At 36.4% G+C, this 13,965-nt stretch overlaps 1 protein-coding gene across 21 annotated transcripts in view; it reads left to right on the forward strand.

The window, feature by feature from the left end:
* Positions 1–13,965, forward strand: part of MON2 (MON2 homolog, regulator of endosome-to-Golgi trafficking) — a 127,967-nt gene that overhangs the window by 56,851 nt on the left and 57,151 nt on the right. For 19 of the 21 annotated variants that reach the window (XM_059683458.1, XM_059683459.1, XM_059683462.1 and 16 more), the window contains 10 exons: positions 3,714–3,946; positions 5,612–5,693; positions 6,492–6,676; positions 7,441–7,553; positions 7,884–7,988; positions 8,383–8,463; positions 8,541–8,614; positions 8,700–8,790; positions 11,350–11,451; positions 12,528–12,638. In XM_059683458.1, the coding sequence (XP_059539441.1) occupies positions 3,714–3,946; positions 5,612–5,693; positions 6,492–6,676; positions 7,441–7,553; positions 7,884–7,988; positions 8,383–8,463; positions 8,541–8,614; positions 8,700–8,790; positions 11,350–11,451; positions 12,528–12,638 (1,177 nt within the window). The remainder of the gene's footprint in view (positions 1–3,713; positions 3,947–5,611; positions 5,694–6,491; positions 6,677–7,440; positions 7,554–7,883; positions 7,989–8,382; positions 8,464–8,540; positions 8,615–8,699; positions 8,791–11,349; positions 11,452–12,527; positions 12,639–13,965) is intronic. The other 2 variants (XM_059683461.1, XM_059683460.1) reach the window with 2 other exon arrangements.

Below are 13,965 nucleotides of genomic sequence, written 5' to 3' on the forward strand. Positions count from 1 at the left end.
CTGAAGTTTGAAGTTGACGCACTGATGCTCTGTTATTCTCATCGGGTTACCAAATTGTATCTGAGATGATAGGTGAGCTCAGTATCTCACAATACTTTTCCCCAGTGAGCAAGCATCTTCCTTTTTATAGGATTGATTTGATTTGATAATACCTATTTTATTTACTCATTATTATTTTTTAGTTTTTATTGTTGAGAATACTATAGAGATCCCCATTTTTCTTCCCATTGTCCCCCTCCACCCAGTTCCTGCCCTGCCCCAGGCCTTCACCACCCTACTGTCTGTGTCCACAGGTAAAATCTTTGGTTAATCTCTTCCAACCTCCTTCCCCCTTCCCCTCTGAGATTCCTTAGTCTGTTTCATGCTTACATGCCTCTGATTCTTTTTTATTCACTAGTTTGTCTTGTTCATTAGATTTCTTGTTTGTTTATTTTGATTTTTAGATTCAATTGTTGATAGATATGTTTTTGTTGCCATTTTATTGTTCATATTTTTTCTTTTTTTGTTCATATTTTTTTATTTCCTCCTCCTCCTCCTCCTCCTTTCTTTCTTTCTTTCTTTCTTTCTTTCTTTCTTTCTTTCTTTCTTTCTTTCTTTCTTTCTTTCTTTCTTTCTTTCTTCTTTCTTCCTCCTCCTCCTCCTCCTCCTCCTCCTCCTCCTCCTCCTCCTCCTCCTCCTCCTCCTCCTCCTCCTCCTCCTTCCTCCTCCTCCTCCTTCCTCCTCCCCCCCCCCCCCCCCCCATCCTTCCTTTCAGAATACCCTTCAATATTTCATGTAATACTGCTTTGGTAGTGATAAACTCCTTTAGCTTTTTTTTTTCTTTGTGAAGGCCTTTATCTGACACTTAGTTCTAAATGAGAGTTTTGTTGGGTAGAGTAATCTTGCTTATAGGTCCTTGCTATTCATCAGTTTGAATATTTCTTGCCACTCCCTTCTGGCCTGCAAAGTTTCTGTTGAGAAGTTAGCCAACAGTCATATATATGGGCACTGTCTTGTAGCTAACTAATGCTTTTTTTGCTGATTTTAAGAGAAAATTCTCTCTTTGTCTTTAACCCTTGGCATCTATATAATAAAAGCCTAAACGATCATTATGGAGAAATGACCAGAATGACCAGTCACTATGATGTGCACTGACCACCACAGGGTAGATGCTCAATACAGGAGCTACCCCCTGGTGGTCAGTGCGGTCCACAGGGGGAGCGCCACTCAGCCAGATGCCGGGCTCATGGCTGGCAAGCGCAGTGGTGGTGGCAGGAGCCTCTCCCGCCTCCGTGGCAGCGCTAAGGAGCAGCAAGCCAAGCGCATAAGGAGCAGTGAGCAGGTGGGTGGTAAGGCGAGAGGGGCCCCGGACTGTGAGAGGGCTCAGGCCTGGCTGAGGGACCCTTCCACCCCCCAGTGCATGAATTTTGTGCACCAGGCCTCTAGTTTTAATTATGATGTGTCTTGGTGTGGACCTCTTTGGGTTCCTCTTGTTTGGGACTCTGTACTTCCTGGACACATAAGTCTATTTCTTTCACCAGGTGGGGGAAGTTTTCTGTCATTATTTCTTCAGATAGGTTCTAAATATCTTTATCTCTCTTCTCCTTCTGACACCCCCGTAATGCAATTGGTATGCTTGAAGTTATCCCAGAGGCTCCTTACACTAGCTTCATTTTTTTGGATTCTTTTTTTTCTTTTTCTTTTTTTGCTGCTCTTCTGCTTGGGTGTTTTTTGCTTCCTCATATTTGTTGATTGGCTTCTTGGAATCCTCTACTCTACTGTTGAATCCCTGTAAATTATTTCAGTTAATGTATGCTTAATTTCTGACCGGTCCTTTTTCATGTCTTACATTCTCACTTAGATCCTTGAAAGTCTTATAAAGATCCTTGATTAACCTTACAACTATGGTTTTGAATTCTGTATCCAATAGTTTGCTTGTTTCTGTGTTTTTTGGTCTCCGCATTTTGGCTGCTTCCCTGTGTTTGTTTCTATGTATAGGTAGAGCTGCTGTGTCTCCTGGGTTTGGTAGAGTGGCCTTATGTAGTAGGTGTCCTGTAGGGCCCTGTAGCTCAGCCTCTCAGTCACCTGAGCTGGGCACTCTAGGTGCACCCCTGTGTGGGCTGTGTGCACAGTTTAATATTTGAGCCTTGATTGCTGTTGGCATCGCTGGGAGGAATTGATCTCTAGGCTAATTGGCTGTGAGGACCGGCTGCAAGTACAGTGGGAGAGCTGCTGTGCAGGAAACAGCCTTATGGAGCAGGACTTGCTTCAGTGGGGCTTTGGTGCTCACTGAGTCTGCCTCTTGAGTATGTTGCTTGTGGATGTGTAGTGTTGTAATCTGATATGGTCTGAAGCTGTCCACCGGGTGCACTGGCTCTAGGGCCTCCAGAGAGGTGCAAAGGTAGCCACTGCCTGGGGCCACCCTGCAGGAGCTATTTGCATGGTGCTTAGAGATGCCCAGGTGAGGCCAGCTGTGAAGCAAGGCAGGCTGGTGCTAGTGCAGGGTCTTGGGCTCTTTATTGATCAATTTGGGGCATGCTGATACCAGCTGCAGCTTGTTTGAAAGATTTTAGCAAAGTCAGGCCATTCATATGGAAAAGCCACTGCAAACAGGTTGGGTGGGACTGAAAATTAGATGGGGTGAGGTCTCAGGGAATCACCAAGGTGGAGGAAACAGTGTGGGCCATACTGATGGAAACTCAGATATGGCTGCTAGTCAGCCCTGCCAATGGAGAGGTCCCAGCACAGGAACAGTGACCCCTGAGAGCATCCCCATCAGGGAGAAAGCCACCCTTGAGTTCCTGCCTTGATGCCAGATAATCCAGTTCCTCCCATCTATGTTTGAGTCCCCCAGAGCCACTACCCAGTGCTGGAGCTCAGAGGAAGAGGGACCTTGTAAGTTAGTGCATAGGCCCTTTAAAAGGAACACCTGAGTCTCCAGCAGCCCCTCTGTCACTCAGCCACAATCTCTGCTGGTTTTTATAGCCTGAAAGTTATGGGGACTTCTCTTCCCAGCTCTGGGACCCTGGACTGGGGGTCTGGTCTGGGGCTGGGATCCGTGCTCCTCACAGGCTGCCTCCGCAGAGACAATCTTCCACCAAATTAAGCACACACAGGTGTTGGACCAGCCCATTCCCTGCCTCCAGCCCTCCTACCAGTCTCAGTGTGCTTTCTTCGTTATTTCTCTAGTTGAACAACTTCCAATCAACTAGCTTTCAGGCAGTTCGGAATGATGGTTGTTCTGTATTTTAGCTGTAATTTTGATATGGTTCGATAACACCTTATTTTAAAAGCACCAGGTCAGAGACATGTGTGTCCTTTTCCCCCCCATTGACCTCTCCCTGGCCACCTCCACCCCCCAGCACATGCCCTCACCCCCTTAGTGTCTGTGTCCATTGGTTATGCTTATATGCATGCATACAAGTGTTTTGGTTGATCTCTTACTCCCCACCCCAGTCTTTATTTTTTTAATATCAACAATTCAGGGAAAATATTGGCACAATTGGGGGAGAAGCAAAAAGTAAATTATTCAAATAATTAGTTATGGCAGTGCTCAGGTTGTAATTTTTCTAATCAGTTTCTTAGATGTAGGACGAGAAAACAAATAGTAATGTCCACTTACTTTTACTATTCTGTGAAATTTAATTTCTAGAATTTACATATTATAGAACTAGTTTCATGTATTTTTGTCATTGTAGCTTCTCATTAGTGTTCTGGTTTTTTCATAATTTCAGCCTAGAGATGTTGGACAAAGTTGAGCCCCCAACTATACCAGAAGGTTATGCCATGTCTGTGGCATTCCATTGTTTGCTAGACCTTGTCCGTGGCATCACTAGTATGATTGAAGGAGAGTTGGGAGAGACTGAAATGGAATGTCAGACTAGCAGTGAAGCTGCTTCTTCAACAACACAGTCATCAGAACAGCAAGAATTACAGTCAACAGCAGACGAAATGGATAAGGAAATAGGTGTGTTATTGTGATTCTATATTTTTAATTTTATTTGGAAATAATTTGAAATTTATAGAAAAGTTGCAAAAATAATAGAGTTCTCATATATTCTTCACCCTGATTTCCCAATTGTTAACAACTCCCTATTTGTGTTATCATTCCTTCTATTTATATACATGTCACTATACTTTTTTTCTGGACCATTTTAATAAGTTGCAGACATGAGGCCCCATTATCCCTTAATATTTTAATGTGTATTTTCTAGAATTAAGGACAGAACTACTGTACAGTTCCCATTAAAAATTTAGCAGCAATCCAATATTACCATTGAATTCCAGACCCCATTTAAATTTTGCCAGTTGCCCATTTATGTTCCTGGATCACCTATTAAATTTCGTTCTATGACTCTGTACTGTCCTTTAATCTGGGAAAGTTCCTTAATTCTTTTCATGTTTTATATGACCTTGATATTTTTTAAGAGTACAGGCTAGTCATTTGGGTTTGTCCTTTGGTTCCTCATAATTAAATTCAATTTAATCATTTTTGGCAGAGCTACCACAGAAATGTTGCTGTGCTATACTTACTGTGTTCAGCAAATGTCAATATGCTTCATAATTGGTGATATTAACTTTTATCATTTGGTTAATATGATGTCTACCATGTTTCTTCTGTGTAAAGTTAATTATTAACTTTTTGTGGAGAAATATTTTGAGACCTTTACTTTAAAAGATATTTCCCTCATTTTTTTCCCTTTATTTATAAATTCTTGGATTCCTATTTTATTCAAAGGATTATAATCTATGATTATCATTATTTGGTTTGACTCTCAGATATCCTCGACAGTGCCAGTGGGGACCCCTTTCAAGATAGCACATGTGCCTCATGTCCTTTTGTCATTTTCTGAGCACTCTTACTATCTGTTACAACAAAATGTTCCAAGTTTATCTTGTTTTTTATCTTGCCCAGTTCAGCAATCAGTTATTTTTCCAAGGAGTCCTAGTTCCTTTTAGTGGAGAATAGTATTTAGATACTAACACATGGGCACTAGGTAAACTTCTTGGTACTTGAATAGGAAATACACACACACAAGCACACATCTCTCTACATTTAAAAATATATTTCTCTATGTGAAATATCAAGAGGTCACACCAGTTTTTCTAATTCCAGTTTAATATGACAAGGTCTATTTTTAGATTTCCATATTTGTAATTCCCTTCTTCCATAGAGAGAAAGTTGATCCCATTTTACTCAACATGTTTACTTTTTTGCTTGATCCCCAATGTATATAATCAATCTTAATACATTGACTCATTGCCAGCTGGTCACATAGGGTGAAAGTTTGGCCCAATGAAGGGGAAAGGAGTAGGAATTGATCTGATATGTATACTTAAAGATATAAGTTAACTTGTATATAGAAATATCTTACCATTGATATTTTAAAATAACTTAGTTTTAAGGCTTGCTAAATTCTGAAACTATAATGTAGTTTTTAAGTTTTTATTTATTCAGATATATTTTAAATATAATAGCTTTAATATTGAATAGTTGAGTTGTTGGTGGAATATTTGATATATTATAAGATGACCAGGGACATTTTAGAATTTGACATGTTGTCAAGTACTATGACATCTATAGTTATCATCAAGTAGTTTATTTTTTTTGTTTTGTTTTGTTTTGTTTAAGTTAATAGAGCTGTTTGGGAAGAAATGGTGAATGCCTGCTGGTGTGGTCTACTTGCTGCTCTCTCACTCCTTCTTGATGCCAGGTATTAAGTCTTTGTAAGTTTTATATTGCATTTGACAATTAAAAAAACAACACTAAAATAGTTTACTTAAATTTGTCCTAAGAATTATTTTCTAATTTTAGTTTTTATATGTGTATAATATTATTCTTTGTTTTATTGTTTGTTTTTTTAGAATGGTTTACTGATTCCTAGAGAGAGAGGAAAGGAGAAGGAGAGGGACAGGGAGGGGGAGGGGGAGGAGAGGAGGGGAGAGGAGAGGGAGAGGAAGGGAGAGGGAGAAACATTGATGTGAGATACAACATTGATTGGCTGCCTCCTGCGTAACCCCTACCAGGAATTGAGCCTATAACCAGGCATGTGCCCTAATTGGGAATTGAACTGTCTACCTCCTGGTGCAGGGGATGATGCCCAACCAACTGAGCCATACCATCCAGGGCATTATTCTTTGTTTTGATTCTCCTCCCTTATTCTATCCTTGCCTTGCTCCCCACCAGAATTGTTGTTAGTGTTTTGGGATAAAAAAGTCCTAAAATTACAGAATGCCTTTTTCATTTCAAACCTTACTGTTACAATTATTATAATCATAGTATTCAATTTCTTGGCTGTTTTTCTTAAGAATTGCAGAATTTACTGATTTTAAAATGATATTTTTAATTTTCAGGTATATGTTAGTTAACATTCCTCAAGTATATTGATTTTGACAATTTTTAATAAGTTTTCTTAAAACTTCCTTAAATACCTAATTCCACAGAGTTTGCACTGTAATTAAAAATAAATTAATCATATTAATCACATTAATGAAATACTTTATTTTTTCAGCACAGATGAAGCTGCCACTGAGAATATTTTAAAAGCTGAACTGACTATGGCTGCTCTTTGTGGAAGACTGGGCCTAGTAACTTCAAGAGATGCCTTTATAACTGCAATATGCAAAGGTTCCCTGCCTCCCCATTATGCTCTTACTGTGTTGAATACCACCACTGCAGCCACCCTTTCCAATAAATGTAAGACTTCAGTTTATTCAAAGTTCTCTTCATCTAGTGGGCTGACATTGGCATAGAGAAAAATATTATAGAACTCCTTAGTTCAAGCCTCTGCTCTTCTATTCACTGACTCTGTGACCTCTGTGAGAAGTTAATGTCCCTGAACCTCAGTTTCTTTCATCTTTTAAAAAATAATGGAAATTAGGGTAGCGGAAAATGACATTAATTTTAAGCAATAATGGTGAAGATAAATCTGGAAATCCTTTGTAAACTATAATATATTGTCGAAATGGTGGTGGTTTGTATGTTTTTTCCAGTGGAACTAGTAGAACAGTAATGTTTTCAACTACTTATATTAAATAGATATTCAAAAATTTTTTCCTTGTTGAATACTTTCAAAACATTCAAGTTTCTTCCATGCAATGTAAATACATTTCAATAAGATATTCAGTTTTTAAACTGAAAATGTGAATTTTGGTCTCTAACTTTAATTGAAAAGTTTACTGGGAATACATGTTTACAATAGAGTCCTAATTCTAAGTTCTTACAAAGAAATCTACCAAAGTTACATAATTTGTTAAAGTTACATAGAAAATTAACTTACTTAATATTTGCTTAACTTGCCTTTGTTTTTGCCCTTCCCGAGTTTTAAAAGTGTTTGCATATAGGTAACTAAGTCATCATTGAATTTAGTTTCGTCAAATTAATGTCTTAAAATATAACATTACTTTGAATGCAACATAAAAGTTATATTTGAATTACTTAGGTATTCATTTCTATTGTAGCATATTCCATTCAGGGCCAAAGTGTTATGATGATAAGTCCATCAAGTGAATCTCACCAGCAAGTAGTGGCAGTGGGTCAGCCACTAGCAGTCCAGCCTCAAGGAACAGTAATGGTAGAGTACTTGTTCTTTTCTTGTTTGCCAGTTAACTTTCGAGGAAACTTTTGTATCTTTTTTGCCAAAATGTATCTTTATACTTATTTACTTTCTTTTACCTGGGTGTTATCTTTAGAAGAAATTAGATAAATATGCAGTTGACATTATCATAATCAACTATGATAACACAACTTTTAAGGAAATGAATGTATTCTGTGTAAAACCATCCAAACCTATTTTCTTAATATTTTTGGTGTTTTTTTTATTTGAATTTGATAATGCTGCTGTACAAGCTTTTAATTTTCAAGAATGCATAACAGTTCTGCAAATATATCCTTTTCTAAATAGTTAACATCCAAAAATATCCAGTGTATGAGGACTTTACTTAACTTGGCACATTGTCATGGGGCTGTTCTTGGAACATCGTGGCAACTTGTCTTGGCAACTCTACAGGTATGTTGTAGTCTCTGGATCAGAGGTCGGTTTTGTTTTATATCTAAGTGCTAACAATTAAACTAAGCAATGTCGATTGGTACTTTGAACAGGCTGAAGGAATAAACAGTAAATATGAGAAGGGAGAAGTTGGAAGGTAAAGAAGACATTGCTTATGTTGTGTGAAATAATGGAATACTTCTCATAATGGCCTAAGTTCTAGACTAAGTTCTGCTTATGCTTGGTGTAATAAGTATTTTATATGACTGTTAATTGCTGATTTAAATTTGGTTGTTAGAAGCCTACTACTGATTTTACTTTTAGTTATTAAAAATTACTACTGAGTTTTAATTTTCATTATTAGAATTTTTATGCTTATAAATTTATTTGTTTTGATTTTTAAAAACATTTTCAGCATCTTGTATGGATTCTGGGATTAAAGCCTAGTAGTGGTGGTGCCTTGAAACCTGGGAGAGCTGTAGAAGGACCCAGTACAGTAAGTTCTAGTCATTCTTACTCAATTAGTGCTTCCCACAATGTTCATATGTTACATTAATTTTATTCTTCTCTTAGGTTCTAACAACAGCAGTGATGACAGATTTACCAGTGATTTCCAATATACTTTCAAGATTGTTTGAAAGCTCACAGTAAGATCAGGTTTTTAAATTGGTAGAAACATTATTATTAGCTATTTATTTTAGATCAGAATGGCTTATTCATTTTTTATTTCAGGTACCTTGATGACGTATCATTGCACCATTTAATAAATGCGCTTTGCTCCTTATCCGTAGAAGCAATGGATATGGCCTATGGAAATAATAAGGTGTGGTATTCTACCTCTTTGTTTTAAATATAGTACATTACTTAATTAAATAAGGTGTGTACTCATCATGATGTTAGTATCTTACTAATGGGACCAATATCTTGTAGGCTAATCCTACTCTGTTGAGTTTTTACTGTTTATGGATCATAAATCAAATTTTGATTTGAACAAATATGCATTCTATGTTTTTCAGTCATTTCCTGGGAGTCTTACGTATAAATACTCCAACTATATTTATTCGTTGTAAAATGTAGAAAGCATTTTACTTTAAATAATTTTTAAGGTATAAATAAATCAAAATATTCCTGTGCTTCCCAGTTATAATAGGAATGATATTTTGAATATAGAAAGACATTATCTCAAAAGTATTTTCTATTCATGTCGTCAATGAACAAAGCAAAAAATTAATTTTCAAGGTAGGGAGAGTCATTTATTACCTTCAGAAAGAAATGATAAGCTCCTTATTTTCTGTCCCAACAAAGGCAAGAGAAACTGAGACTTATATTCCTTGATTTAAATCTTGTATTGTCCCAATCATAAATTGTAAGTATTATTATGACATTTTATAGAATTTATTTCTAAATGTGGTGCTGTATTATTCTTTTTAAAAATATTTTGAAAAATATTCAGTACACAAGAAAAATGTACTTATAGAGAAATTATTATTATTATTTATTAATTTAAAACAATGCAGGGTAGGGCAAAAGTAGGTTTATGGTTGTGAGTATGCAAAACAGTTTATTCTTGTATTATTATTTATTAATTATTGTATTACTTTCCATACAAACAATGTAAACCTACTTTTGCCTCACCCTGGATTGATGCTTAACCACTGACCCACACTGGCTGTGCAAAAATGCTTTTGTTGTTGTTAATCCTCACCCAAGGATATTTTCCCATTGATTTTTAGAGAGAGTAGAAGGGAGGGAAGAGACAGAGAGAGAAACATCGATGTGAGAAAGATACATTGACTGGTTGCCTCCCACCCTGACCAGGGCTGAGGATCAAGACTGCAACTGAGATACATGCCCTTGACTGGAATCGAACCTGGGACCCTTTAGCCCATGGGCCAAAGCTCTATCCACTGAGTCAAACTGGCTAGTGCCAAAAATGTTTGTTGATTTAAGCATAAGAGAGTATTATTAAACTGTGCTTTCTAAGAGATCAACCAAAGGACTTGTATGCATGCATATTAGCCTAATCAATGGACACAGACACCAGAGGGGTGAGGGCATGAGTGGGGGGTGGGGTGTGGTGGGACAATGAGGGGATAAGGACACATGTAATACCTTAATCAATAAAGAAAAAACAAAAACTGGTGGAAAGCAAAACAAAAAAAACTCCTGTGCTTTCTATAAAAATTCTAAATATGCAGATGCTAAAATGAGTAGAAACATCTTATTTTCTACATTTTTATAGTTTATTAGTTATCAGTGTAAGTTAAATATTCTAGGTATTAAAGATGTATATATTAATGTTCTTTAGCTGTGGCTTTATAGTGACCAGTCATCTCATTTTGGTCCTCATTGCAGGAATTTGTGCTAATGTGTTAAGGAAGTAGCTGATGGTAAAGCCTTCAAATTCTTTTTTAGAAGGAGGTGATGTTAATGATACTTGTGCAGGCATAGTACCATGGTCATATCAATAACAAAAATAACAAAACAGAATAAAGCATAATAATGAATAATAAAGCAAAATAATAGTTTGTTTACTGAATGTCAGACACTATAGTATGTTATTTAATTATTGAAAACAACTCTGTAAAGTTCAATAGCACTATCCCCATTTTACAGATGAAATATGAAATAGCTTAAGTAATTTGCCTGGGATCACCTATTTTGTAATTGGTGAAGCTTGGATTTAAACCCATATATGTCTCATTCCAGACCTCCATTTTAAACCACCTTCACTAGTGACTTTTGTGTGCATCAAAGTCAGCTATGAGATTTTTTTGAAAATATAAATGTCAGGGCCACATTCTAGGCTTCCTGAGTAAGAATCTTTGGGTATGAGGCCTGGATATCTATACATTTTCTTCAATGAGATCAAGGGAGAGGGAGTATGTGCTTGCAAGCTCTCTGGTATCTTTTCTCATAAGGACACTAATCCCGTTGTATCAGGATTGTATAATCCTATGACCTCATTTAATGTCAATGATCTATCTCATGGGCTCTCTCTCCAAGTACTGTAACATTAGGGGTTAGGGTTTCAACATGTGAGTTTTAGAGGGACACAGTTCAGCCCATAGCAGAATTCTTTCCTTCTGGTTAGAAAACTAGTCATTTTCTGTGTCTGAAATTTTTGAATTTCACTTTTCCCTCACTAATGCATTCTCTTTATAATTAAATTTTCAAATTAGGAGCTATTCTGGATACTTGCGGTTGGGCAGAAAGGCTTATTTCATGAGGACTGAGGTTTTATTATCTTTATTGCTAACTTTGTACTAACTAGTCATATATTAGTTATAGTCATGTTCTTCAGAGTGTTCTCAGTTTCATTTATAGTTCAAGTACTCAAATTTTTCTTTAAATATCAAGATGTAATATGTTTTCTCTCTAGGAACCCTCTCTTTTTGCTGTTGCTAAATTGTTAGAAACTGGTCTAGTTAACATGCACCGAATAGAAATTCTATGGAGACCTCTAACTGGTCATCTACTTGAGGTAACCTCTTTTTAAAAATTATTATATTTATTTATTTTTGTTAAGAATAAAGACTTAACACAATGAACTAATGATTCTGGATATCCATACACAAAATCAGTATTAATTTTATCTATATATTTTTATCAGGGACTAAAGTTAATTGCCTTGTTGAAAGAATTCTTTTTGTTTTGGGCTGAAAATGGGTGCTATATCAATAAAATCTCTAAAGTCTCCTTCAGCTGTTAGTTTGGGTTCCCTTTCTTTTATGATACCATCTTTTAGTCACCTTATTTTTAGCTAGTTCAAGGCAATTGGGACAGATTTAGTAGTAAACTCTCCTGTTTTACAGCCTTTCCCATGATTATGAGATAGATCTCTTACAAGGGGAAAAACCTGTTTAGTATCATTACTTGTAGATGGTACCAGGGAATTTTACCTGGATTTGTATTCTCTAGTATTCAAGTTGGGGTGATTCTTAATCATTAGCTTAATAATAGCTGCTTCTATCAGTATACATGTGTATGTGCAGTTTTGGTTTATGATGCCATGATCATTTGATACTAATTTAGTAACCTGACAAAGGTATTATTTTTAATAAGAAAAACAAAAGTGCTAGTGCTTTTCTCCCCCCGCCCCCCATTTTATTTGGATTACTTTTATGAGCTATTAAAGGACATATGCAGATTTCTTTATTATGGATATTCTCCTCAAATGGCAAAAAATGCCATTTTTAAAATTGTAGCACATTATTTATGTGGGTAGACCTAATTAGAAACATTAGTATCTGCTTCTTTTGTTTATTCTGATGACATCATTTACTTTTATGAAATCCTCTCTTTTCTGTGACTTGTTTGATTTCATCTTTTATCTTCTGTCTCTCTATTGCTTCCTCTTACCCATTATTCAGAAGGTAAGCTTACCTATATTTTGCATACAATATTTCCTTCAACCCTTATTGATGAATATTTGATATAATTTTTTAAATGTTTAAGAATAAAAAGTGTAATGTTTTTATTTTTCTTTTCTCAAATTGATATGTAAGCTTAAGTATATAAGTTATATATTTAATTTTTGTTCAATGTATTTACCTTCAGGTCTGCCAGCATCCAAATTCTCGAATGAGAGAATGGGGAGCAGAAGCTTTAACTTCACTTATTAAAGCAGGGTTAACATTTAACCATGATCCTCCACTTTCACAAAACCAGGTAGAAAAAAATCTTTTTAAAAAAGAATATTTAATGTAAAATCATCTTCCATATGTAATTTTTTCTTAATTTATCAAATGGCTGATATTTTAAAAGTGGATTTTGTTGCTTAATCAATGATATGTAGGCCATGGGTCTCCAGGTTGATGTACCTGGATATTTAGGATTATCGTTATCTAATGTTGTAGCAACTTTCTTGTGCATGACATTGAACTAAGTTAATAAACTACCTGGAATTTGTCTCCCAGTCCAGAACTTTCAGTGTTGGGGCTTCATTTTGGGGCCCTATTTTATTAGTCTCTTTTTCTTTCTTTGGTCCTTACCTGTCTCTGACATTTTTCTTCTCATTACCCTTACATGGGAAGAAAACAAGTGGCAGAAGGGATGAACACAGTAAAATAGATTTTTATTTTTCAGAAATTTACAAAGTTATTTTATGTTTTCATAGTTTACATTAGTCTTGAGTCCTTTGTCCTGACTCACCTAATCATTCATATGTATTTTATACAGTTTTTTAAAAGTACACCAAAGGTTTATTGTTTGAAGATTGAGTAGGAATGAAGCATTTAATGAAGCAACTATTCCCATTGCTCTCATTATCTTACTGTATTGTAATTGTATTCTATAAATTTATTCATCAAACTAGAGGCCCAGTGCACAAAATTTGTGCACTTGGGGGGGGGGTCCCTCAGCCCAGCCTGGGCCCTCTTGCAGTCTGGGAGCCCTTGGGGGATATCCAACTGCTGCGGAGGTGGGAGAGGCTCCCGCCACTGCTGCTGCACTCGCCAGCCGTGAGCAGGCTCAGGGTTTCTGGCTGAGTGGTGCTCCCCCTGTGGGAGCGCACTGACCACCAGGGGGCAGCTCCTGCATTGAGCATCTTCCCCCTGGTGGTCAGTGTGCATCATGGCAACCAGGAGTTTTGCTGTTCGGTCGATTTGCATATTAGCCTTTTATTATATAGGATACTTATTAAGTACGTAAGGCAGGCAGTGTTTTAGCTTTTGGAGTAAAATGATGGGAAAAACAGAAAAGCTCTACATTTTTATAGAGCTTTTATTTTAGTGATTTCATATTTTTTTCCTACTGCAACTTAATTTTTTTGAAAAGAAAATCCTTGTTTATGTGTATCTTCAATCTCCAGCTTAATACCTTGCACATAGTGAGACCTTACAAATGTGTGTTCAATCAGTGAACCAAATAAATGAATCTTTGGAGAGAAGAAAGTTAAAAATGAAGCAAGTGCTTTCAGCTGCTGAAAGTAATAGAAAGGAGTGCTACTTTTTTTAAAAAAACTCTCCAGCAGATTTTGTGCTTATATGTCATCTTT

This window comes from Myotis daubentonii, chromosome 2 (assembly GCF_963259705.1).
Source record: "Myotis daubentonii chromosome 2, mMyoDau2.1, whole genome shotgun sequence".
Classification (NCBI taxonomy): domain Eukaryota; kingdom Metazoa; phylum Chordata; class Mammalia; order Chiroptera; family Vespertilionidae; genus Myotis; species Myotis daubentonii.